This window comes from Anguilla anguilla, chromosome 7 (genome assembly GCF_013347855.1).
Source record: "Anguilla anguilla isolate fAngAng1 chromosome 7, fAngAng1.pri, whole genome shotgun sequence".
In the NCBI taxonomy this organism is placed as follows: domain Eukaryota; kingdom Metazoa; phylum Chordata; class Actinopteri; order Anguilliformes; family Anguillidae; genus Anguilla; species Anguilla anguilla.
In genome coordinates, this window is record NC_049207.1 from 173,063 (window position 1) to 200,055 (window position 26,993).

The window sequence follows — 26,993 nt, forward strand, 5'->3', positions numbered from 1 at the left end:
AGCAAACGCATTACCTTATTCACGATTTTGTCTGGATCGATCAGAACCCCAGATCTAGTAAAGTGTGATAGTGGTGACGTTGGCAGGGAATTCGCTTACATTTCCGTTATTTCTAAACTGGTCAAAACAACAGGGAATTACATTATAGTTATTGTACCGTTATTTGTACTATTCCTCTGTTTGAACTGTTTGTCATGAACGACAGTAATAAAACTAATGAAGACACTACGGTCAATAATAACAGATAATGCTAATCCAGATAATAACAATTAACAGTATCATATTGCATTAGAGTGATAACGTTGCTGTAGCCTAATAATGACAACAGGCTAATAGGCAACCGATAACAGCACTAAAACCCATAGATACCACCGATAACAGCACTTGTCACAACTATCATTGATAATACCACTAAGAGTCACAGATATCTCCGAGCTCTGAGATAATAAGACCATAACACCCCAACACTGATAACTGCAGATAGCCTAGAAGTCCTTAGTGTAGCAACAAGCGCATAAACGCTGCGTTATTGATTTAACCAGAAGATTCCGAAGATTCTTTTCCCTCAGAAAGGACAAGAAAGTTCCCCGTTTCTGCGCATACAAATACATTGCGTTTAGTTCTTATACGAATAGATCTCTAAATGGTAAGATCAATTAAAATATATGAATAGCCCTATATATTAAATTATTATACTAGCCTACTATAGGCCTACATTGCCTTAAATCTTAGTACACTAAAGTGAGTACACTAAATTTAAGGCGCTGGTATTCAGCGGCCAATATTTAATTCCGTTTGACATCGCTTGCGAGATTGGAGGGGGTAAAGGAAGGAACGGTCTTCCCCCACCTGTCCAGTGTCAGGTAAGATAAGGGGCGTGTGAGGGTGCAACCTCCTCAGATATAAATTCTGGCCGTTGCAATTAGAACATTTAACACCACTTATCTGCGTGGCAACACGAGAATCTTTTTTCAGCGATACGCACACCTGCTTTGCCTGCACCGTTTCGATTGGGACACCTGTTCACGTCGTGAATCGAATCGTCTCAGAGAGGTAAGAAAAACTGTCCTTATGTATCGTATCGGATGTAAAATTTAAAACGCTGATCAGTATGAATAAAGTGAAATCAACCAGTCAGATGTTAATATGACGAGCATTGCAGGAGTGTAGCGTATATTAGCCTACAGGTTAAATTTAATGTAATATTGCGTTCATTTTATCGAGCTGCGTTGTATTGGACACATTGCGTCCAGTTAGGATGCACTCCGCTGTGGAATGGCTTAAACTGTGTACCTATTTTCAATAGGCCACGTGTATCAGTAGCAGGAACTACACAGCGCTAAGAGCCAGTAGTCTAACAGCGTACCATCTCAGAATAAATTACAATTTACACATCAGCTACCCTGACAAACTATTAACTATGCGTTCAATACAAACACAGTTCAGTTACCATCCCGTACTGTTGCCTGTATATTTGAAAAATGCTGTGATTTTTCTGTCCAGTGTATTAACAGAGTGATTTTACTAACCCTGCTTCCCCTTGACCCCCCAGCTCATGGCTGTTTAATAGCACCATGGTTCTGCAGCTAATGCTTCTTTAAGACCATTTGTTCTCTTCAGGCTCAGGGCAAGGTAAATTAATACATTTTGATTAAATTATTTTCCAGGTTGAGTTTTTTCAGCAGAAGGAGGTGGCATACGTCGAAATTAGATAAAGGTTGGTGTCCAGTCTCATTTATGTAAGTCATTCAGTAGTAAATACCTAAATGTAAATGTAAAGGTGAATTCCACTGTGAAATGAGTAAGCTTTTTAAACACGGTTGTTAATGTAGAGAAATTCATACCAGAAACTATAGCAAAAGACGTTTCACCACTAGTACTCTTTTGGTTCTTTGTAGAGTACAGAGATAATATATAGTTATAATGGTTAGTTAATTGTGTTCACATAGTGGTTACAACATGCAAGCAGATAAAGCTTCGGTCTTAGTCAATGAATCGATAAGACAGAAATGTGTCTGGCTTTCAGGAAGTAACAAAGCCAAATATAAACCTGACCAAAGGACGTATCCCTAAGGACTATTAAAATCTTTGGTCGCCTGTAGAGAGAGATGCATGTGTGCATTTACACTGTTTCTCCTGGAGAGAGAGAGAGAGAGAGAGAGAGAGAGAGAGAGACACGGGTGTGTGCAGTTATACTCTGTTCTCCTGTAGAGAGAGAGAGACGGGTGTGTACAGTTACACTCTGTTCTCCTGTAGAGAGAGACAGAGACGGGTGTGTACAGTTACACTCTGTTCTCCTGTAGAGAGAGAGAGAGAGAAAGAGAGAGAGAGAGAGAGAGAGACGGGTGTGTACAGTTACACTCTGTTCTCCTGTAGAGAGAGAGAGACACGGGTGTGTACAGTTACACTCTGTTCTCCTGTAGAGAGAGAGAGAGAGAGAGAGACGGGTGTGTGCAGTTACACTCTGTTCTCTTGTAGAGAGAGAGAGAGACGGGTGTGTGCAGTTACACTCTGTTCTCTTGTAGAGAGAGAGAGAGACGGGTGTGTACAGTTACACTCTGTTCTCCTGTAGAGAGAGAGAGAGAGAGAGACGGGTGTGTGCAGTTATACTCTGTTCTCTTGTAGAGAGAGAGAGAGACGGGTGTGTACAGTTACACTCTGTTCTCTTGTAGAGAGAGAGAGAGATGGGTGTGTACAGTTACACTCTGTTCTCCTGTAGAGAGAGAGAGAGAGAGAGACGGGTGTGTACAGTTACACTCTGTACTCCTGTAGAGAGAGAGAGAGAGAGAGACGGGTGTGTACAGTTACACTCTGTTGGGTGTGTACAGTTACACTCTGTTGGGTGTGTGCAGTTACACTCTGTTGGGTGTGTACAGTTACACTCTGTTGGGTGTGTACAGTTACACTCTTTTGGGTGTGTACAGTTACGCTCTGTTGGGTGTGTACAGTTACACTCTTTTGGGTGTGTGCAGTTACACTCTGTTGGGTGTGTACAGTTACACTCTGTCGGGTGTGTACAGTTACACTCTGTCGGGTGTGTACAGTTACACTCTGTTGGGTGTGTACAGTTACACTCTGTTGGGTGTGTACAGTTACACTCTGTTGGGTGTGTGCAGTTACACTCTGTCGGGTGTGTACAGTTACACTCTGTCGGGTGTGTACAGTTACACTCTGTTGGGTGTGTGCAGTTACACTTTGTTGGGTGTGTACAGTTACACTCTGTTGGGTGTGTACAGTTGCACTCTGTCGGGTGTGTACAGTTACACTCTGTCGGGTGTGTACAGTTACACTCTGTTGGGTGTGTGCAGTTACAGATCTCCCACTGCCTGAGAGTGTGATGGGGCAGCGCATATCTGGTCCTGAGTGGCCGGCTGGCTCACAGCACGGACGTTTCTCTGTCAGCGAGGAAGCTCCACCTCGGTACTCCTGTAGCCATGGTGATGGCCGCACGCTGAACATGAATCTCAGCAACAACACTGATGGCCTTGTACTACCTACCATGGTCACCATGGAAACGGAGGCATCGGACGGTGTGTCAGAGCGGCAGGACTCCCGCCGGCCCACCCTCTACAGCACCATCGACGCTGTGCCCACACTGGACTTCTACACCAACACCATGGCAACGGGCCGCAACAGACGCAGTCGGCCATCTCTGGAAACTCTCCGCAAAGTGATGGATGTACTGACCTTACTTGCATTACTCTGACCTAAGCCTGACCTTACTCTTACATTACTCAGACCTTACTCTGAAATTTCTCTGGCCTTACCATGACCTTACTCTTACAATACTCTGACCTTACTCAGACCTTACCCTGACCTTACTCTTACATTACTCTGACCTTACCCTGACCTTACTCTTACATTACTCGGAAATTACTCTGACCTTACTCTTACATTACTCTGACCTTACTCTGATCTTACTCTGACTTTACCTGGACCTTACTCTGACATTACTCTCTCCATACTCTGACCTTACTCTAACATTCTCTCCTTACTCTTACATTATTCTCACCACCTTATTATTCGTATTATTTGACCTGTCCTTTCACTGTTGCTTTATAAAAATGCAAGAATATTAGTGTTTGTGTAATTGTGTTACATATCAGAGTTAATGTGTGTGGAGTAGTGGAGTTAGTAGTGAGTGTGATGTTACTGTAGAATGAGGGAGTTGGAGTGTGTACTGTCACAGTGCAATGAGATTATTTGTGTTCGTGATGTCGCTGTACTATAGGATGGAGAGACCGGGAGTTCAATGGAGGACCTTGGAGTAGACGGTTACGCCGGAAACCAGGAGCAGCAGCATTCACAACATGAGGACCGATCTCAACAAAACAGCCAGCCTGTTCGCTTTGGCTGGGTAACTGGGGTTATGGTGAGGAACGCCATTCATTTCAGATGGAAACAGTGAATTATAAACATTGCGGTGTAATTAGTAAAGGTGTTCACACACACTCCGCTCTCATGACTGTTTCATAGTGACTGTGGTTGATGTGTTGACTATATTGCATTGGTTGCTGTACTAGTGACTGTTTAACTTGCTGACTGTGCTGGCTGTAGATCTGCTGTGTGCTGGTGACTGTGCTGGTGACTGTGTTTAACTTGCTGACTGTGCTGGTTGTAGATCCGCTGTATGCTGAATATCTGGGGGGTGATTTTGTTCCTGCGTTTGCCCTGGATCACCTCTCAAGCAGGCATCAGTGAGTCCCCTCTCTTTCACTTATTCTTTCTTTCTCTCTTTCCATCGCTTTCTGTCTCCCTCTCTGTATTACACTCTTATTCTCTCCATGTCTCTCTCACTCTCAATCTTTCTGTTTCCCTCTCTGGAAGAATAATCCTTATGATCTCATATGCCCCTCTGCCCCCCCCTTACCCAGTTCTCACTTGGGTCATCATCTCCATGTCTGTCATCGTCACCTCGATAACTGCACTGTCTGTGTCTGCCATCGCAAGCAATGGGAAAGTCTCCTCAGGTACGCCCCTCCCCCGTCTCCTCAAGTAAGCCCCTCCCCCCTCTGTGAATAGGTAAGTCTCCTCAGGTAAGCCCCCCCCCCCCCCCTTGTGAATAGGTGATGTGTTCTGGGAGCTGCTGTTTCTCATCTGAGCACCATGCTTCCACTCCACCAGGGGGCGCCTATTTCATGATCTCTCGCACTCTGGGCCCAGAGATGGGGGGCCCGATAGGCATGGTCTTCTCCTTCGCCAACGCGCTGGCCTGCGCCATGAACACTGTGGGGTTTTCTGAAACTGTCCGTGACCTTCTCATCGTAAGAGCCCATCATTTTACCCATCAATCGATGTCTTATTATTGCCAATTCATACATATTTCTGCTTATAATGATTTTATAAACAATAATGTACATCACAAGCAGTTTTTTATTCAGATTTCCTGTTCTGATTGTCAGTGCTGTGTTCCAGGATGGTTGTGACTATGACTGGCACTGTGTTTTGCAGGAGTATGGTGCAGTTATAGTAGACCCAATCAATGATGTGCGAATTGTGGGCGTAGCCACAGTCACACTGCTTCTTCTCATTTCATTGGCTGGAATGGAGTGGGAGGCCAAGGTAGGACTGTGTGACCACTGTAAACCCGCACGTGCACACGTACTGCTGTAAACCCGCACGTGCACACGTACTGCTGTAAACCCACACGTGCACACGTACTGCTGTAAACCCGCACGTGCACACGTACCACTGTAAACCTACACATGTACACATACCGCTGTAAACCCGCACGTGCACACGTACTGCTGTAAACTTACACATGCACACACGCCACTGTAAACCTACACATGCACACATACCACGGTAAACCTGCACATGCACACATACCACGGTAAACCTGCACATGCACACATACCACGGTAAACCCACACATGTACACATACCACGGTAAACCTGCACATGCACACATACTACTGTAAACTTACACATGCACACATACCACGGTAAACGCACACATGCACACATACCACTGTAAACCTGCACATGCACACATACCACGGTAAACCTGCACATGCACACATACCACGGTAAACCTGCACATGCACACATACCACGGTAAACCTGCACATGCACGCATACCACGGTAAACCTGCACATGCACACATACTACTGTAAACCTGCACATGCACACATACCACGGTAAACCTGCACATGCACACATACACATGCACGTTCAAGCACATGCACATTTAAACACTTCAGTCCCCCTCTTTCATGCTACACATATACCTCCTTTGCCACTCATGTTACATGTACCTCCATCCAGCACCGATTGTGCCTTGTATCATTGTCTTGATGTTGTAGCTTGTCATGGCTCCTAGTTTGACTTGGCATAGGTTAGGTCAGAGTAATGTTGGCTATGAATAACTGTACAAAATGAGTATTGTACCTTATCAGACCTGTGTTTTGTAGTTGTTCCAATGACCGTCGGTATACACTTATTGTATGTCACTTTGGATAAAAGTGTCTGCCAAATAAATGTAATGTAAACATGTGCATACAAACATGCAAAAGGCACATGTACTGAACACACACATGGAAACATGTGCATGCACAACCTGTGCACATACACACGCAGACACTTTTACACACACAGCAAAAAATCCTGAAAAAGGCAGCAATGTTGCTAGTGAAAAACCATTTAGGAATTTAGTGGAGGGAAAAACCTCTTATCCTCTTATTTTATGGGATTAAATAATGAGGTATTGCCATTGCCAGTATGTCTACCTGACTTTTTTGAAATCCTTTACAAGCATTTTACTGTAAACATGAATGGACCTGTATGTATAGAGTGTACCTATGCAGACATACACAAAGTACTTTATAGACTCTGTGTGCTGAATTGTACCGTGTGCAGGTGAGGTGTGCACATTGCTGTGTGCCGCCGTTTCTAATGGTGAGGATTTGGTTGCTTTCAGACTCAGATCCTGTTCTTCCTAGTGCTCCTCCTGTCCTTCACAAATTACTTTGTGGGAACTGTGATTCCCGCCTCGACTGAGAAGCAGGCCATGGGCTTCTTCAGCTACCGCCGTGAGTGTGGGTCCTGGGGAGCGGGAGCATTGAGGGCGCTAATGTGCGCTGGGAAGGCTAATGTGCACTGTGAGGGCTAATGTGCGCTGTGAGGGCTAATGTGTGCTGAGAAGGCTAATGTGCGCTGTGAGGGCTAATGTGCGCTGGGAAGGCTAATGTGCGCTGTGAGGGCTAATGTGCGCTGGGAAGGCTAATGTGTGCTGTGAGGGCTAATGTGCGCTGTGAGGGCTAATGTGCGCTGAGGGCGCTAATGTGCGCTGTGAGGGCTAATGTGCGCTGAGGGCGCTAATGTGCACTGTGAGGGCTGATGTGTGCTGTGAGGGCTAATGTGCGCTGTGAGGGCTAATGTGCGCTGTGAGGGCTAATGTGTACTGAGGGCGCTAATGTGTACTGAGGGCGCTAATGTGCACTGAGGGTGCTAATGTGTGCTGAGAAGGCTAATGTGCGCTGTGAGGGCTAATGTGCGCTGGGAAGGCTAATGTGCGCTGTGAGGGCTAATGTGCGCTGGGAAGGCTAATGTGTGCTGTGAGGGCTAATGTGCACTGTGAGGGCTAATGTGCACTGTGAGGGCTAATGTGTGCTGAGAAGGCTAATGTGTGCTGAGAAGGCTAATGTGCGCTGTGAGGGCTAATGTGCGCTGGGAAGGCTAATGTGTGCTGTGAAGGCTAATGTGCGCTGGGAAGGCTAATGTGTGCTGTGAGGGCTAATGTGCGCTGTGAGGGCTAATGTGCGCTGTGAGGGCTAATGTGTACTGAGGGCGCTAATGTGTACTGAGGGCGCTAATGTGCACTGAGGGTGCTAATGTGTGCTGAGAAGGCTAATGTGCGCTGTGAGGGTTAATGTGCGCTGGGAAGGCTAATGTGCGCTGGGAAGGCTAATGTGTGCTGGGAAGGCTAATGTGTGCTGTGAGGGCTAATGTGCGCTGAGGGCGCTAATGTGCGCTGTGAGGGCTAATGTGCGCTGTGAGGGCTAATGTGCGCTGTGAGGGCTAATGTGCGCTGTGAGGGCTAATGTGCGCTGAGGGCGCTAATGTGCGCTGTGAGGGCTAATGTGCGCTGTGAGGGCTAATGTGCGCTGTGAGGGCTAATGTGCGCTGAGGGCGCTAATGTGCGCTGTGAGGGCTAATGTGCGCTGTGAGGGCTAATGTGCGCTGTGAGGGCTAATGTGCGCTGTGAGGGCTAATGTGCGCTGAGAAGGCTAATGTGCGCTGTGAGGGCTAATGTGCACTGTGAGGGCTAATGTGTGCTGGGAAGGCTAATGTGTGCTGAGGGCGCTAATGTGTGCTGAGGGCGCTAATGTGCACTGTGAGGGCTAATGTGCGCTGAGGGTGCTAATGTGCGCTGGGAAGGCTAATGTGCGCTGTGAGGGCTAATGTGTGCTGAGGGCGCTAATGTGCACTGTGAGGGCTAATGTGCGCTGAGGGTGCTAATGTGCGCTGGGAAGGCTAATGTGCGCTGTGAGGGCTAATGTGCGCTGTGAGGGCTAATGTGCGCTGAGGGTGCTAATGTGCGCTGGGAAGGCTAATGTGCGCTGTGAGGGCTAATGTGCGCTGGGAAGGCTAATGTGCGCTGTGAGGGCTAATGTGCGCTGAGGGTGCTAATGTGCGCTGAGGGCGCTAATGTGCGCTGAGGGTGCTAATGTGCGCTGAGAGTGCTAATGTGTACTGAGGGCGCTAATGTGCGCTGGGAAAGCTAATGTGCGCTGAGGGTGCTAATGTGCGCTGAGGGCGCTAATATACAGCAATCTGCGTTGAGGCCAGGGGGGCTAAGGGTTAAACACTAAGGTTAAACGTTTTATATTTCCTGTGTCAGGTGAAATGTTTTTATTACCTGTGTCAGGTGAAATGCTTGTATTACCTGTGTCAGGTGACGTGTTTGTATTGCCTGTGTCCAGTGAAATGTTTGTATTACCTGTGTCAGGTGACGTGTTTGTATTACCTGTGTCAGGTGACATGTTTGTATTGCCTGTGTCAGGTGAAATCTTCCTGACCAACCTGCTGCCAGACTGGAGGGGTCCGGAGGGGAACTTCTTCCAGATGTTTGCCATTTTCTTCCCCTCTGCCATCGGTATCCTGTCTGGTGCAAACATCTGTGGAGATCTGAAGGTCCATATATTTTACCCTATATACATGTAACAGTACATACAGTACACACTACATACAAACTACATAACAACTTGTCACACGCCGGTGTGACACCCCTGGGAGGGAGATGTGCCAATTCCGGGAAACACCGTTAGTTGCCATATGGAGAGAGAGGGAGCACACCCACACCAACCTTAAACACCTTCACCCTTCCTCCTCACAGTTTCCAGGCGAAAAACAATAAACAAAAACAACAAACTAATATAACAAAGACAAAAGAAAGTAAAACAGAGCGAGCGCTTTCCAGCATGCCACTCGTAACTGGCCCTCTTTTTGCCAAACCAGCTCCTCCTACTTTTCAGTGACAGTTTACTTTCTTCGTAATGTTCAGACAAACTAAACGAAACAAAAAACAAAAATCAAAACACGCTCTCTCAGTGTGTGCTCCCGGTCTTGACCTCAAACTGTGGAGAGAAACACACCTTTAAGCACCTGGAGTGATTAGTTAAAGCAACCCAGGTGCATGTGCTGTCTCCACCAGCCCATCTAGTCAAGACCAATCTTCTTTAATCTAAACTACAAGCACAGATCCAGAAAACTAATCTAAACTACGAGCACAGATCCAACACATTAAACTACAAGCACAGATCCAGCACACTAATCTAAACTACAAGCACAGATCCAGCACACTAATCTAAACTACAAGCACAGATCCAGCAAACTAATCTATGTATGTGTGTGTGGGTTCAGGATCCAGAAACAGCAATTCCTAAGGGTACTTTGATGGCCATATTCTGGACTACAGTCAGCTACCTGGGAATTTCAGCTACCATAGGTAAGTAACCATGGTAACCAGTATTCCCCAATTCCTCTTGAAGACATCCTGAATTTCTGCCATGCCCACATTCTTTGCCTGTTGCATCACATTTATACATTATTACATTAAAACACATGGGAAAGTCTTGGATTGAATCCAGACCACGTCAGCACCGATTGTGGCTGGTTTCTCTGGATCACGCTTGAATGTGGCTCCAGTTGCAAATGCGTAATTGGACATTTCAAATTAGGGTGGGAATTAGACATGTTCAGCCCCAAATTGGCCGCCAGTAAAAAAAAAAGCAGGAAAAAAAAAGACAGACACCATTCCTGAATGTACCTCCCCTCCTGCAGGGGGCAGTGTGCTCCGGGATGCCTCAGGCAGCCTGAATGACAGCTTGGAGCTGAACTCCTCTGCAGTGTGTGAAGGTGTGGCCTGCAGTTTGGGCTGGAACTTCTCTCATTGCGAGGTCACACACACCTGCTCCTTTGGGCTGGCCAACAACTTCCAGGTGCGTTTCACAGTCCCAGGTTTGTGTGCTGCCTGTGTTGCACAGTCCCAGGTGTGTGTGCTGCCTGTGTTGCACAGTCCACAGATGTGTGTGTGCTGACTGTGTTCCACAGCCCCAGGTGTGTGGGCTGCCTGTGTATTGTAACAGATCTCACAGGTAAGCTGTAGGTTATATTGAAGATGAACCTGTTGGTCTTCTCTTCCAGGTGCTCAGTATGGTCTCTGGATTTGGGCCTCTCATCACTGCAGGGATCTTTGCTGCCAGCCTATCATCAGCCCTCGCCTTCCTAGTCTCCGCCCCCAAAGTCTTTCAGGTAAAGCACGTTAACTCACACGCAAACACTCTCACAAGCACATTAATCTCACTCTTTATCAGTCTGACTCTCACTCTGTCTCTCTCTCTTTCAGTGTCTATGCAAGGATAATATCTACCCCTACATTGGCTTCTTTGCAAAGGGTTATGGAAAAAATGATGAGCCGCTCCGTGCCTACTTTCTCACCTATCTGATTGCTGTGGCTTTTATTCTGATTGGTGGGTTCTAAGAGAAGAGGGACATTTTAAGAATGGAGAATTTAATAATGTTTTAGAGCAGATATTGGAAGGCTGAACTATTGACTGCGAGCCTCCTTTCTCCTCCAGCCCAGCTCAATGCCATCGCCCCTCTCATCTCCAACTTCTTCCTCTGCTCCTACGCCCTCATCAACTTCAGCTGCTTTCACGCCTCCATCACCAACTCCCCTGGTATGAACATCCACAAATCAGCCTACTCAGATAATAACCTCTACCAATCAGCGTGCTGAGATAATAACCTCAACCTATCAGTGTGTTCAGATGATAATCTCCACCAATCAGCCTGCTCAGATAATCCCCACACCCATCCGAGCAACAAATGTGACCAATCACATGTCATGATCCACCCCTCACCAGCTGATTTCCCATATAGAGCATGCCGAATCAGTTAGTGTAAACCTGATTAGAGCCATTGCTACAGAATCCATATTGCGCTGCACAATTCAGATAGCTGAGGTTTTAAAAATGTTAAACATTACAGAGTTGTTACATCAGATAAATCATTGCAGAGACGATACGGTATGTACATAATTAGCGATGTCACAGCAGGTAAATCATTATAGAGATGTTACAGCAGGTAAATCCTCACAGAGATTGTACAGCAGGTAAATCATCACAGAGCTGTTACAGAAAGTAAATCATCACAGAGATGTTACAGCAGGTAAATCATCACAGAGATGTTACAGAAAGTAAATCATCACAGAGATGTTACAGCAGGTAAATCATCACAGAGATGTTACAGAAAGTAAATCATCACAGAGATGTTACAGCAGGTAAATCATCACAGAGATGTTACAGAAAGTAAATCATCACAGAGGTGTCACAGCAGGTAAATCATTACAGAGATGTTACAGAAAGTAAATCATCACAGAGGTGTCCAAGCAGGTAAATCATCACAGAGATGTTACAGAAAGTAAATCATCACAGAGATGTTACAGCAGGTAAATGCTGCTGTTGTGCCCTGCAGGATGGAGGCCTTCGTTCAGGTACTACAGTCACTGGACTGCGCTGTTTGGGGCGATCATCTCTGTGGTGCTGATGTTCTTGCTCACATGGTGGGCTGCCCTCATAAGCTTCAGCATCATCCTCTTCCTCTTGGGATATGTGTCATACAAGAAACCAGGTGAGATGGTATTTATAAAAATGTAAAACGGGTGTGTCAGTTCATAATGCATAATTCAGATGGAATTATGTATTAATCAATTGGTACTCTGGAAATAATCTACAGCAAAATAGATGTTCTTGCCCATTAAAAATGTGTGATGTTTTTCATAATATGTGTCAAATCAGGTAAAATCTATTTCTCTGTAATCTACAGTAAACCGGGTCAGATCAGGCAATTCCCACTGCAGACTGAACCTCCACATAGATGTGTGAAGTTTGTGTCTCGGTCACATTCAGGCTAAATGGACTGCATAACAGAGCAGGATGAGAACTGCTAACACCGCCCTGTGACCCACTAACACAGCCCTGTGACCCGCTAACACAGCCCTCTGACCCGCTAACACAGCCCTCTGACCCGCTAACACAGCCCTGTGACCCGCTAACACCGCCCTGTGACCCGCTAACACAGCCCTCTGACACGCTAACACAGCCCTGTGAACCACTAACACAGTCCTGTGAACCGCTAACACAGCCCTGTGAACCGCTAACACAGCCCTGTGAACCGCTAACACAGTCCTGTGAACCACTAACACAGCCCTGTGAACCGCTAACACAGCCCTGTGAACCGCTAACACAGCCCTCTGACCCACTAACACAGCCCTCTGACCCGCTAACACAGCCCTCTGACCCGCTAACACAGCCCTGTGACACGCTAACACAGCCCTGTGAACCGCTAACACAGTCCTGTGACACGCTAACACAGCCCTGTGAACCGCTAACACAGTCCTGTGAACCGCTAACACAGCCCTGTGAACCGCTAACACAGCCCTGTGAACCGCTAACACAGCCCTGTGAACCGCTAACACAGCCCTGTGAACCGCTATATATACATCTTAATTGACAGTTTCTCTCTTCACAATGTTGATTGATTGTATTTATCGATCTCCATTAATACACATTCACATTTGGGTGTGCTGTTTACTTCTGTGCCTTCCACATCATTGTACAGAACTGTCGTGACGCAGAAGATTTTGGGTGACTAACAGTATGTTATTCTTTGAATCAATCCCAATCCCTTATCTTTCATACAAGGTTATTGAGAAAGTAAATGATTTAAAGATTCCGTGCAAAGTTTAAATGCTGACTCCTGAACCCTTAATGCCCTGTGTGCTTTCCCCTTCGGCTCATTCAACACCAGTTTGAATCTCCCTGGTGATCTGATTTTTACTTGCATGGTGTAGGGTGTATAGTATAATGTAATATTTGCACCTAAGGTCGGTATTCTAAAAAATACGCCCAAATACTCGTCCAGGGCTCAGGTCTGATACTAGAGCAAAACCAGAAGCAAACGTTTCATGTTCATGTTCTGATAAATACATCTTTCTCTTTCTCTCTAGAGGTGAACTGGGGGTCATCTGTGCAGGCTGGCACCTACAACATGGCTCTGTCTTACTCCGTCTCCCTCGCAGGGGTGGAAGACCACGTCAAGAACTTCAGGTGTGGAGGAAAGGTCACTTTCAGCCCTCTCTTGCTCTCAATCTTTTTTCAACTCTTCTCCCCCAACCTCTCTGTCTGTCTGTGCCCCCACCTCTCTCTCTGTACCCCAACCTCTCTGTCTGTGCCCTCCACCTCTCTCTCTGTACCCCCATCTCTCTGTCTGTCTGTGCCCCCCACCTCTCTGTCTGTCTGTGCACCCACCTCTTTCTCTGTACCCCCACCTCTCTCTCTGTACCCCCATCTCTCTGTCTGTCTGTGCCCCCCACCTCTCTCTCTGTACCCCCATCTCTCTGTCTGTCTGTGCCCCCCACCTCTCTCTCTGTACCCCCATCTCTCTGTCTGTCTGTGCCCCCCACCTCTCTCTCTACCCCCACCTCTCTGTCTGCCTGTGCCCCCCACCTCTCTCTCTGTCCCCCACCTCTCTGTCTGTGCCCCCCACCTCTCTATGCCCCCCACCTCTCTCTCTGTACCCCCACCTCTCTGTGCCCCCCACCTCTCTGTTTGTCTGTGCCCCCACCTCTCTCTCTGTACCCCCACCTCTCTGTGCCCCCCACCTCTCTGTTTGTCTGTGCCCCCCACCTCTCTATGCCCCCCACCTCTCTCTCTGTACCCCCACCTCTCTCTCTGTGCCCCCCACCTCTCTGTTTGTCTGTGCCCCCCACCTCTCTCTCTGTGCCCCCCACCTCTCTGTTTGTCTGTGCCCCCCACCTCTCTATGCCCCCCACCTCTCTCTCTGTACCCCCACCTCTCTGTGCCCCCCACCTCTCTGTTTGTCTGTGCCCCCCACCTCTCTATGCCCCCCACCTCTCTCTCTGTACCCCCACCTCTCTGTGCCCCCCACCTCTCTGTTTGTCTATGCCCCCCACCTCTCTATGCCCCCCACCTCTCTCTCTGTACCCCCACCTCTCTGTGCCCCCCACCTCTCTGTTTGTCTGTGCCCCCACCTCTCTGTCTGTGCCCCCCACCTCTCTCTCTGTGCCCCCACCTCTCTGTGCCCCCCACCTATCTGTCTGTACCACACCCCAAATTTTAGGGTTATGCCCCTTTGTTCTGCTGAAAAAACTCAACTTGAAACATCTTCAGTTCATGCTGTTACTTCCCTTGACAAATTAATGATAGGAAGCATTGTACAGTTTATCATAGTTCACTTTTTGGAGTTCTGTTTTCAAATATAATTTCAGTTTTACTGTATGTTTTTGATTGAGCCAGTTTTGTGTGTGTCTAAAGATCTTTTAGATAATTATGACCTACTAGCTTTACAACAGTGGCTTCAGGAACATTGACAGGTTGGCAGACTAAAGCAGGAAAATAGACTTCAAGTAACTCCAAACTGCTTGAAAATGATCTAAACTGCAATAATATTATAGTGAACTATCTCTTTTGAAGTAATTGTGACATTAACAGTTTTTATTTATTTATAATAAACACAAGATACTTGTGCCCTAATGAAAAGGATAAGCGCTCAATGAAGAAACCCAATCCCATTGCCAAAAGAAAGTCTAACATGCCTATGATTATTTATACTATGGGACTATACACTACGAATGTATTACATGGCCCGTAGCGGCCCCCAAACAGCATTGCCAGCTTCAAGAAAAATCGATAAAATAAAAATAATATTAAAGAGTTTGAATAATTAATGTAATCATACATATAAGTGATGAAGGTTGCAGGCTATGGACAGTTGAAACCTGTAGGATCCAGTAGGGATACCTATCCCTCCAAATTTATCTGATCAGTCTCTACCCCCCCTCTCTCTTTCTCTCTCTCTCTATAACCCCCCCCAGGCCTCAGTGTTTGGTCCTGACTGGACCCCCAAATCTTCGCCCAGCACTGGTGGATTTTGTTGGGTCTTTCACAAAAAATATCAGCCTCATGATTTGTGGGGACATCCTGATGGTGTGTACAGTGTAATATACGTGTAATATACAAATAATATTGCCAATGCAATTTCAAGATTAAATAACAACATTGAGATTGATAATATAGAATCAGAACTCAAAGCTACTCTGTCCTCTTCCATCTTTTCATTTACAGGTTAAAATGGTTTTCTGTTAATGAATAACTTTCTGTTCAGTTTTCATTGTTCTCTTTGTGGGTAATAATTTCTTTCCTTGTAGCGGTCAATAAAAGCAGGGTTAACAATTTCATAGTGTTTCCATTATCGTAAAGACATCACTCTTTATTTTATTTAGGGGGCAGATAGGGAGACGAGGAGATACAGAGAGAGAGAGAGAGAGGTGGGGTACAGAGAGAGAACTGGGGTAGATAAAGAGGTGAGTGACAGAGAGAGAGAGGTGGGGTACAGGGAGAGAGGTGGGGTAGATAGAGGTGAGTGACAGAGAGAGAGAGGTGGGGTACAGAGAGAGAGGTGGGGTAGATAAAGAGGTGAGTGACAGAGAGAGAGAGGTGGGGTACAGAGAGAGAGAGAGGTGGGGTACTTGGTATTTGAGTGACAGCAGAAACAGGAGAATTTAGGACAGTTGTAGATTTTCCCATAATGGGGTTGTGTCTCTCTCTGTTCATATTTCTGAGTGTTAGTTTTGTGTTTCAGGAGGATGGTACGGCTGTGCTGCCACAGCGTAATGTTGCGAGGCTGGTCAAGTGGCTGAACCACAGGAAAGTGCGCGCTTTCTACACGCCCATCACCAGCGACAACCTCCGGGAGGGAGCCAGCCATCTTCTGCAGGTACCCTCACTCCCTCTCTCTCTCTCTCTCCTTCACTCTCTCTCCCTCGCGCTTTCTTTCCCTCTCATTCCCTCTCTCTCTCTCGCAATTCAATTCAATTCAATTCAATTTGCTTTATTGGCATCACAAAACATTACATTTCATATTGCCAAAGCATACAATGTCATAAAAAAACAACATACATTTAACATAGAACAATATTTATATCCTTTTATGTAAACATCAAAGACTAGAAACACATGAACAGTAACCATACATTGAAACAAGAACTTCCCTCTGATTTGGGGATTGAGAAATAAGAATGGGGGAATAAAATAAATATATAAATAAATAATGATAATGATAGTAATAAATAAATAAAAGTACATCACAAAAATCAGTATAAATGGTAATTATAATAATGCTGATGATGTTAATAGCAAATAATCATATAATAATACATAAAATAAATAGAATGGAGAAAAATAAATAAACAATTAAATCCATAAATAATGTACGGGCGATGTGTGTGTATATATACACACACACACATATATATATATATATATATATATATATATATATATATACATACACATAAAATGTTGTTTTGGTTTTGTCTTTTAGAGTATTGATTTTCAGACCAAGATATGTGTCATTTATGGTTTTTGGCTGGACCGCAACAGCGGGGCCAGCCCTACAAACGCGAATGTCTGTGACTGACTGAGTGACTGAGTGAGTGAAGTTACACCATTGGTCAGCCAGTCCAGCCATATGCTAGGTTTTGACCTGGTTTTGTTTTCAATATTCTGTTAGAGAAGATGAAAACGTATCTGCTTCTCTGAGACCTAGCCTGTTTTTTAAATCATTATTTTGGTCTTTTTTAAGTGTACTGCCAGGGCCCAGGACTGGCAGAATTTTTCTAAGACAGACAGGTTCTACTGTAGCCCTTGTTCTATGGGTGACAACAGAACCATCCTCTCTCTCTCTCTCTTTCTTTCTCTCTCTTTATCTCTTCCCCTTCTCTCCAGCTCCCACACTTTCTCTATCCCTCTCTTGTATTCTCCCTCTTCCTCTCTCTTTCCTTCTCTCCATCTCTCTTGTGCTCTTGCACTCCCTCTCTTATGCAGTCCCTCTTGTTTCTCTCTCTGGCTTTATTTTTATCATTCTCTCTCTACTGCACTTCTTCTCTTCCTTGCCTCCTTTAAGCAACAGTAAAGCCATCTCTTGTTCCACAGGCCACTGGTCTGGGAAAACTGAAGCCAAATACCCTCATCATGGGATTCAAGACCAACTGGCAAGAGTGCTCCCCCCACAGCATGGAGGACTACATTACCACCATATCGTGAGTAGTTTTGGTTTAAACAAAATGCTGATCTGCAGAATTTCTATCTGTGGGAGCAGTGATGAGAGCAGCAGTGTGGAGCAGTGGTCAGAGAAGCAGTGTGGAGCAGTGATGAGAGCAGCAGTGTAGAGCAGTGATCAGAGCAGCAGTGTGGAGCAGTGGTCAGAGCAGCAGTGTGGAGCAGTGGTCAGAGCAGCAGTGTGGAGCAGTGGTCAGAGCAGCAGTGTGGAGCAGTGATCAGAGCAGCAGTGTGGAGCAGTGGACAGAGCATCAGTATGGAGCAGTGGTCAGAGCAGCAGTGTGCAGCAGTGGTCAGAGCAGCAGTGTGGAGCAGTGGTTAGAGCAGCATTTAGAGCAGCGATAAGGTTAATAATTAAAGTTTCAGGTTGGTTGTTGGTATTGACATTTAACAAGCTTCCTAATGTAATCCTTCTCTTTCAGTGATACATTTGACTCCAATTATGGTGTGTGTTTGCTAAGGATGATGGATGGACTTGACATCTCAGAAGAGATTGAAGGAGAAGGTGTCCATGTTTTTTGTATATGCATGTGTGTTGGTGTGTATATGCATATGTGTGTGTGTGCAAGTGTGTATGTGTCTGCATGTGTTTGTGTGAAAATGTGTGTGTATGTTTCTCTGTACACGTGTTTGTGTCAGTGTGTGTGTGTGTGTCTGTAATAGATTGTGTGTGTAAGTGTGTGTGACTATGAGAGATTGTGTGTGTGTGTGTGACTGTGAGAGATTGTGTGTGTGCAAATATGTGCTATAACACTCTGTTTTGTGCCAGTGAACCATGCCTTTGAAACTGAAAGCACAACGGCCCCCGAGCAAGCAGCACCAGGGAGAAACTCGGGTATAAACACTCTCTCACACACACACACACACATACTCACACTCACACACACTCACACTCACACACACACACTCACACATTCACACTCACACACACACACTCATACACACACACAGGCACACACACACACAGGCTCACACTCACACTCACACACAGGCGCACACACACTCACACACACACACACAGGCACACTCACACACACACTCACACTCACACTCACACACACACACACTCACACACACTCTCACACACACTCACAGGCACACACACACTCACACTCACACTCATACACACAGGCACACACACACTCACACTCACACTCACACTCACACACACACACTCACACTCACACACACTCACACTCACACACACACACACTCACACTCACACACACAGGCACACACACACTCTCACACTCTCACACACACACACATGCACACACACAGGCACACACACACACACACACACACTTACACACTCTCACACACACACACACACACACACTCACACTCACACACACTGCCACACACACACACACATACGCCACCCCCTCTGTTTCAGCTGTTCTCTGTAGTAACCCCATCCCCTCTGTTTCAGCTGTTCTCTGTAGTAACCCCACCCCCTCTGTTTCAGCTGTTCTCTGTAGTAACCCCACCCCCTCTGTTTCAGCTGTTCTCTGTAGTAACCCCATCCCCTCTGTTTCAGCTGTTCCCTGTAGTAACCCCATCCCCTCTGTTTCAGCTGTTCTCTGTAGTAACCCCATCCCCTCTGTTTCAGCTGTTCCCTGTAGTAACCCCATCCCCTCTGTTTCAGCTGTTCCCTGTAGTAACCTTGCTGCTTCTCTCTCTCAGAGGACAGGAATGGGGATGTTGGTCCCACTGTACAGATCCGCACAGTCTTCCAGAACAAACAGGGGAAGAAGACCATTGATGTGTACTGGATCTCTGATGATGGGGGTGAGAGTGACCATATGTAATGACCAAACACACACACACACACACGCACACACACACCATACACATACTCAAACTATATGTAATGACCAACTTATAAGTCAGACTTACAGGTCTCATACTCTCTCATTCTATCTCTCTGTTTCAGGGCTGACGCTCTTGATACCATACCTGTTGACACGTAGACGCCGTTGGCGATTGAGTAAGGTGCGTGTTTTCATCGTGGGTGATCAGCACAGCATGGAGGACCAACACAAAGAGTGAGTGTGCTGTAGTACGTGTTTCAGTTTGCAGTATGTTTCCCTACCCATTTCCCTTATCATTTACCCTGTTACGGTCTGACCCAAAACCAGGTCCTAACATCCATAACAGCCTTAATATAACATCACATCCATAACAGCCTTTATACAACATCACCTCCATCACAGCCTTAATACAACATCTCCTCCATCACAGCCTTAACACATCACCTCCATAACTGCCTTAATACAACATCACCTCCATAACAGCCTTAATACAACATCACCTCCATAACAGCCTTAACACATCACCTCCATAACAGCCTTAACACATACACATCACCTCCATAACAGTCTTAACACATCACCTCCATAACAGCCTTAATACAACACCTCCATAACAGCCTTAACACATCACCTCCATCACAGCCTTAACACATCACCTCCATAACAGCCTTAATACAACATCACCTCCATAACAGCCTTAACACATCACCTCCATAACAGCCTTAATACAACATCTCCTCCATAACAGCCTTAATACAACATCACCTCCATAACAGCCTTAATACAACATCACCGCCATAACAGCCTTAATACAACATCACAGCCTTAATACAACATCACCTCCATAACAGCCTTAATACAACATCACCTCCATAACAGCCTTAACACATCACCTCCATAACAGTCTTAACACAACATCACCTTCATAACAGCCTTAACACATCACCTCCATAACAGTCTTAACACAACATCTCCTCCATAACAGCCTTAATACAACACCTCCATAACAGCCTTAATATAACATCACCGGCATAACAGCCTTAATACAACATCACCTCCATAACAGCCTTAATACAACATCACCTCCATAACAGCCTTAATACAACATCACCTTCATAACAGCCTTAATACAACACCTCCATAACAGCCTTAATATAACATCACCGGCATAACAGCCTTAATACAACATCACCTCCATAACAGCCTTAATACAACATCACCTCCATAACAGCCTTAACACATCACCTCCATAACAGCCTTAATACAACATCACCTCCATAACAGCCTTAGCACATCACCTCCATAACAGTCTTAACACAACATCACCTTCATAACAGCCTTAATACAACACCTCCATAACAGCCTTAATATAACATCACCTCCATAACAGCCTTAATACAACATCACAGCCTTAATATAACATCACCTCCATCACAGCCATAATACAACATCTCCTCCATAACAGCCTTAACACATCACCTCCATAACAGCCTTAATACAACATCACCTCCATAACAGCCTTAATACAACATCACCTCCATCACAGCCTTAATATAACATCACCTCCATAACAGGCTTAATACAACATCACCTCCATAACAGCCTTAACACATCACCTCCATAACAGCCTTAATACCACATCACCGCCATCACAGCCTTAATACAACATCACCTCCATAACAGCCTTAATACAACATCACCTCCATAACAGCCTTAACACACCACCTCCATAACAGCCTTAATACAACACCACCTCCATAACAGCCTTAATACAACATCACCTCCATCACAGCCTTAACACAACACCACCTCCATAACAGCCTTAACACATCACCTCCATCACAGCCTTAACACATCACCTCCATAACAGCCTTAATACAACATCACCTCCATAACAGCCTTAACACATCACCTCCATAACAGCCTTAATACAACATCTCCTCCATAACAGCCTTAATACAACATCACCTCCATAACAGCCTTAATACAACATCACCGCCATAACAGCCTTAATACAACATCACAGCCTTAATACAACATCACCTCCATAACAGCCTTAATACAACATCACCTCCATAACAGCCTTAACACATCACCTCCATAACAGTCTTAACACAACATCACCTTCATAACAGCCTTAATACAACACCTCCATAACAGCCTTAATATAACATCACCGGCATAACAGCCTTAATACAACATCACCTCCATAACAGCCTTAATACAACATCACCTCCATAACAGCCTTAATACAACATCACCTTCATAACAGCCTTAATACAACACCTCCATAACAGCCTTAATATAACATCACCGGCATAACAGCCTTAATACAACATCACCTCCATAACAGCCTTAATACAACATCACCTCCATAACAGCCTTAACACATCACCTCCATAACAGTCTTAACACAACATCACCTTCATAACAGCCTTAATACAACACCTCCATAACAGCCTTAATATAACATCACCTCCATAACAGCCTTAATACAACATCACCTCCATCACAGCCTTAATACAACATCACCTCCATAACAGCCTTAACACATCACCTCCATAACAGCCTTAATACAACATCACCTCCATCACAGCCTTAACACATCACCTCCATAACTGCCTTAATACAACATCACCTCCATAACAGCCTTAACACATCACCTCCATAACAGCCTTAACACATCACCTCCATAACAGCCTTAATACAACATCACCTCCATAACAGCCTTAACACATCACCTCCATAACAGCCTTAATACAACATCACCTCCATAACAGCCTTAGCACATCACCTCCATAACAGTCTTAACACAACATCACCTTCATAACAGCCTTAATACAACACCTCCATAACAGCCTTAATATAACATCACCTCCATAACAGCCTTAATACAACATCACAGCCTTAATATAACATCACCTCCATCACAGCCATAATACAACATCTCCTCCATAACAGCCTTAACACATCACCTCCATAACAGCCTTAATACAACATCACCTCCATAACAGCCTTAATACAACATCACCTCCATCACAGCCTTAATATAACATCACCTCCATAACAGGCTTAATACAACATCACCTCCATAACAGCCTTAACACATCACCTCCATAACAGCCTTAATACCACATCACCGCCATCACAGCCTTAATACAACATCACCTCCATAACAGCCTTAATACAACATCACCTCCATAACAGCCTTAACACACCACCTCCATAACAGCCTTAATACAACACCACCTCCATAACAGCCTTAATACAACATCACCTCCATCACAGCCTTAACACAACACCACCTCCATAACAGCCTTAACACATCACCTCCATCACAGCCTTAACACATCACCTCCATAACAGCCTTAATACAACATCACCTCCATAACAGCCTTAACACATCACCTCCATAACAGCCTTAATACAACATCACCTCCATAACAGCCTTAATACAACATCACCTCCATAACAGCCTTAATACAACATCACCGCCATAACAGCCTTAATACAACATCACAGCCTTAATACAACATCACCTCCATAACAGCCTTAATACAACATCACCTCCATAACAGCCTTAACACATCACCTCCATAACAGTCTTAACACAACATCACCTTCATAACAGCCTTAATACAACACCTCCATAACAGCCTTAATATAACATCACCGGCATAACAGCCTTAATACAACATCACCTCCATAACAGCCTTAATACAACATCACCTCCATAACAGCCTTAATACAACATCACCTTCATAACAGCCTTAATACAACACCTCCATAACAGCCTTAATATAACATCACCTCCATAACAGCCTTAATACAACATCACCTCCATAACAGCCTTAATACAACATCACCTCCATAACAGCCTTAACACATCACCTCCATAACAGTCTTAACACAACATCACCTTCATAACAGCCTTAATACAACACCTCCATAACAGCCTTAATATAACATCACCTCCATAACAGCCTTAATACAACATCACCTCCATCACAGCCTTAATACAACATCACCTCCATAACAGCCTTAACACATCACCTCCATAACAGCCTTAATACAACATCACCTCCATCACAGCCTTAACACATCACCTCCATAACTGCCTTAATACAACATCACCTCCATAACAGCCTTAACACATCACCTCCATAACAGCCTTAACACATCACCTCCATAACAGCCTTAATACAACATCACCTCCATAATAGCCTTAACACATCACCTCCATAACAGCCTTAATACAACATCTCCTCCATAACAGCCTTAATACAACATCATCGCCATAACAGCCTTAATACAACATCACAGCCTTAATACAACATCACCTCCATAACAGCCTTAATACAACATCACCGCCATAACAGCCTTAATACAACATCACCGCCATAACAGCCTTAACACATCACCTCCATAACAGCCTTAACACATCACCTCCATAACAGCCTTAATACAACATCACCTCCATAACAGCCTTAACACATCACCTCCATAACAGCCTTAATACAACATCATCGCCATAACAGCCTTAATACAACATCACAGCCTTAATATAACATCACCTCCATCACAGCCATAATACAACATCTCCTCCATAACAGCCTTAACACATCACCTCCATAACAGCCTTAATACAACATCACCTCCATCACAGCCTTAATATAACATCACCTCCATAACAGGCTTAATACAACATCACCTCCATAACAGGCTTAATACAACATCACCTCCATAACAGCCTTAATACCACATCACCGCCATCACAGCCTTAATACAACATCACCTCCATAACAGCCCTAATACAACATCACCTCCATAACAGCCTTAACACACCACCTCCATAACAGCCTTAATACAACACCACCTCCATAACAGCCTTAATACAACATCACCTCCATCACAGCCTTAACACAACACCACCTCCATAACAGCCTTAACACATCACCTCCATAACAGCCTTAATACAACATCACCTCCATAACAGCCTTAACACATCACCTCCATAACAGCCTTAATACAACATCACCTCCATAACAGCCTTAACACATCACCTCCATAACAGCCTTAATACAACATCACCTCCATAACAGCCTTAATATTACAATAATCACACTAATCACATACTAATCACTAATGGGGTGAGTGGCAGCACCAGCTGCTCAGAAGGCTTTTCAGTGGCTGTTCTGCTATCTTGTTGGTTACTGAAAAATGCAATAACTCTTTGATTGGTTACAGATCAGAACAATGATGTTGAATTTGATTGATTGTAATGAGTGCTGTGATTTGATTGACTCTCTGCAGGATGGTCTTGCTGCTGCAGAAGTTTCGACTGGATGTCCACGATGTCATTGTGATGACAGACAGTGAACGGCCCCCCAACTCAAAAAAGTAACCAGTTCCATCACACCCCCACAATGAATCCACATGTAATCACTCAGAAACAGATCTGAAGTGTGGATTTCTGCAGTTACTGTTGATCAGTTAATCCAAATGGCTGTCCTCTGTCTGCTCTGCAGCCTGAAGCGGTTTGAGGACATTATTGCCCCCTTCAGGCTGAGGGAGGGACTGCACGGCGAGGCTGTACTACAGGACCTAAAGAGAGACTGTCCCTGGAAAGTGTCTGACAAGGACCTGGAGGCACTGAGGCTGAAGGTGCGTGTGTGCGTGTGTGCGTGTGTGCGTGTGCGTGTGCGTGTGCGTGTGAGTGTGAGTGTGAGTGTGAGTGTGAGTGTGAGTGTGAGTGTGAGTGTGAGTGTGAGTGTGAGTGTGAGTGTGAGTGTGAGTGTGTGTGTGTGAGAGAGTGTGTGTGTGTGTGTGTGTGAGTGTGACTCAGTGTGTGTGTGTGTGTGTGTGTGTGAGAGAGTGTGTGTGTGTGCGTGTGACTGTGTGTGTGTGAGTGTGACTGTGTGTGTGTCTGAGTGAGAGTGTGTGAGTGTGTGCGTGTGTGTGTGCGTGCGTGTGCGTGTGAACGCTAGGGCAACACTGTGTGTGTGCGTGTGAGAGTGTGTGTGTGTGTGTGTGTGTGAGTGTGTGTGTGTGTGCGTGTGCGTGTGACTGTGTGTGTGTCTGAGTGAGAGTGTGTGAGTGTGTGCGTGTGTGTGTGCGTGCGTGTGCGTGTGAACGCTAGGGCAACACTGTGTGTGTGCGTGTGTGTGTGTGAACGCTAGGGCAGTACTGTGTGTGTGTGTGTGTGTGTGTGTGTGTGTGTGTGTGTGTGTGTGTGCGTGCGTGTGCGTGTGAACGCTAGGGCAACACTGTGTGTGTGCGTGTGTGTGTGTGTGAACGCTAGGGCAGTACTGTGTGTGTGTGTGTGTGTGTGTGTGCGTGTGAATGCTAGGGCAGCACTGTGTGTGTGCGTGTGTGTGTGCGAACGCTAGGGCAGCACTGTGTGTGTGCGTGTGCGTGTGTGAGAGTAAAGTTGTATGTGTGTGTGTGTGTGTGTGTGTGAGTGTAAAACATCACATCTGTCTTTCTGTACTCTTGTGTTTTCAGTGCAGTTGCATGATTTAACCCCAAACTAACCCTAACTGTCTCTCTCCTTCCACTCTGCAGTCGGAGAGGAAAGTGAGGCTGAATGAGATTATTCGCAAGAACTCCCAGCATGCTGCACTGGTATTAGTGTGAGTATCCACAGCCTATCCCAGCTGTGAGTGTGTGTGTGTGCGTGTGTGAGTGAGTGAGTGAGTGAGTGAGTGTGTGTGTGAGTGAGTGAGTGTGTGTGTGTGTGTACTGACTTCTCTTGCTCTGTTGTATTAGGAGCCTGCCAGTACCCCAGACAGACTGTCCCAGTTCGCTCTACATGGCCTGGCTGGACACCCTGACCTATGGGCTGCACTGCCCCTCCCTGCTTATCCGCGGCAACCAGCAGAATGTGCTCACCTTCTACTGCCAGTGAGGGGGCGGAGCCCAGACTGTTCTGCTATCTCACTGCCAGTGAGGGGGCGGAGCCCAAACTGTTCTGCTATCTCACTGACAGTGAGGGGGTGGGGCTTGTAGGATGACACTGCCATTGAAGAATTCCCTGTATGGAAGCAACAAGAATTAAATAATTTTAAGAGAATTGAACAGTTTATGTGACATTTTCTAAGCAAAGCTGCTTCTTTGTGTGAAAGTGTTTTTCAGACTGAAAACTTGATTGAACTATTTGACAGACAAAAGCCATAGCTGAAATTAATGTGCAATATGAAGCTAAGAAATCTGGTCTTTTCAGGTTGTTATAATATTTGAAATTTCTGTACATGAGTGATTTGCTGTAATCTTGATTTTAAAGGCAGACAGCTGAAGAAAGGTTGTTGGATATTCTGAATGAATGCCTAATAAACCTGATTATATATGTGAATGAATTGTTTCTCTAATTTTTCTGATTAAATTTATGAGCCTATGATAAAATATTCAGTATTTAATTAATTAACCATCAACAGTTTCAGCAATAATAAGCATATCCAAATAAACATTTTCCCACAGCATAACTTATTTTACAGCCCAAACATGGTCCTGCAGGAGGCTAATTTCATCTGGGGA

General features: G+C 45.3%; 1 protein-coding gene across 3 annotated transcripts; it reads left to right on the forward strand.

Moving 5' to 3' along the window:
• Window positions 1-26,811, forward strand: LOC118231028 (solute carrier family 12 member 3-like). Of its 3 annotated transcripts, none has more exons than XM_035424441.1 (28): window positions 2-1,053; window positions 1,668-1,739; window positions 3,309-3,679; window positions 4,232-4,372; window positions 4,622-4,697; window positions 4,875-4,970; window positions 5,125-5,264; window positions 5,452-5,562; window positions 6,921-7,032; window positions 9,006-9,136; window positions 9,866-9,950; window positions 10,286-10,443; window positions 10,649-10,756; window positions 10,851-10,974; window positions 11,083-11,184; window positions 11,981-12,136; window positions 13,515-13,614; window positions 15,402-15,513; window positions 16,169-16,303; window positions 17,521-17,627; window positions 18,069-18,151; window positions 18,416-18,481; window positions 19,333-19,437; window positions 19,583-19,694; window positions 24,774-24,860; window positions 24,989-25,124; window positions 26,025-26,092; window positions 26,229-26,811. In XM_035424441.1, exons 3-28 carry the CDS (start codon window positions 3,338-3,340, stop codon window positions 26,365-26,367), a joined length of 3,132 nt encoding a protein of 1,043 aa, XP_035280332.1. In that variant the 5' UTR covers window positions 2-1,053; window positions 1,668-1,739; window positions 3,309-3,337; the 3' UTR covers window positions 26,368-26,811. The 3 variants fall into 3 exon arrangements, 2 of the variants coding, with proteins under 2 accessions (XP_035280332.1, XP_035280330.1); XM_035424439.1 differs by having other exon boundaries at window positions 3-1,053; window positions 1,668-1,717; XR_004765992.1 differs by lacking the exon at window positions 26,229-26,811 and having other exon boundaries at window positions 1-1,053; window positions 1,668-1,717; window positions 24,774-24,861.
• Window positions 26,812-26,993: the final 182 nt, after the last annotated feature.

What these genes read in the sequence shown, in the direction of transcription:
- LOC118231028 (XM_035424441.1), top strand. Translation starts at nt 3,338, where the DNA reads ATGGGGCAGCGCATATCTGGTCCTGAGTGGCCGGCTGGCTCACAGCAC. An exon ending in GGGCTTCTTCAGCTACCGCC is followed by an intron (nt 7,033 to 9,005) that starts GTGAGTGTGGGT and finishes TGCCTGTGTCAG; the next exon opens with GTGAAATCTTCCTGACCAAC. An exon ending in GACTACATTACCACCATATC is followed by an intron (nt 17,628 to 18,068) that starts GTGAGTAGTTTT and finishes CTTCTCTTTCAG; the next exon opens with TGATACATTTGACTCCAATT.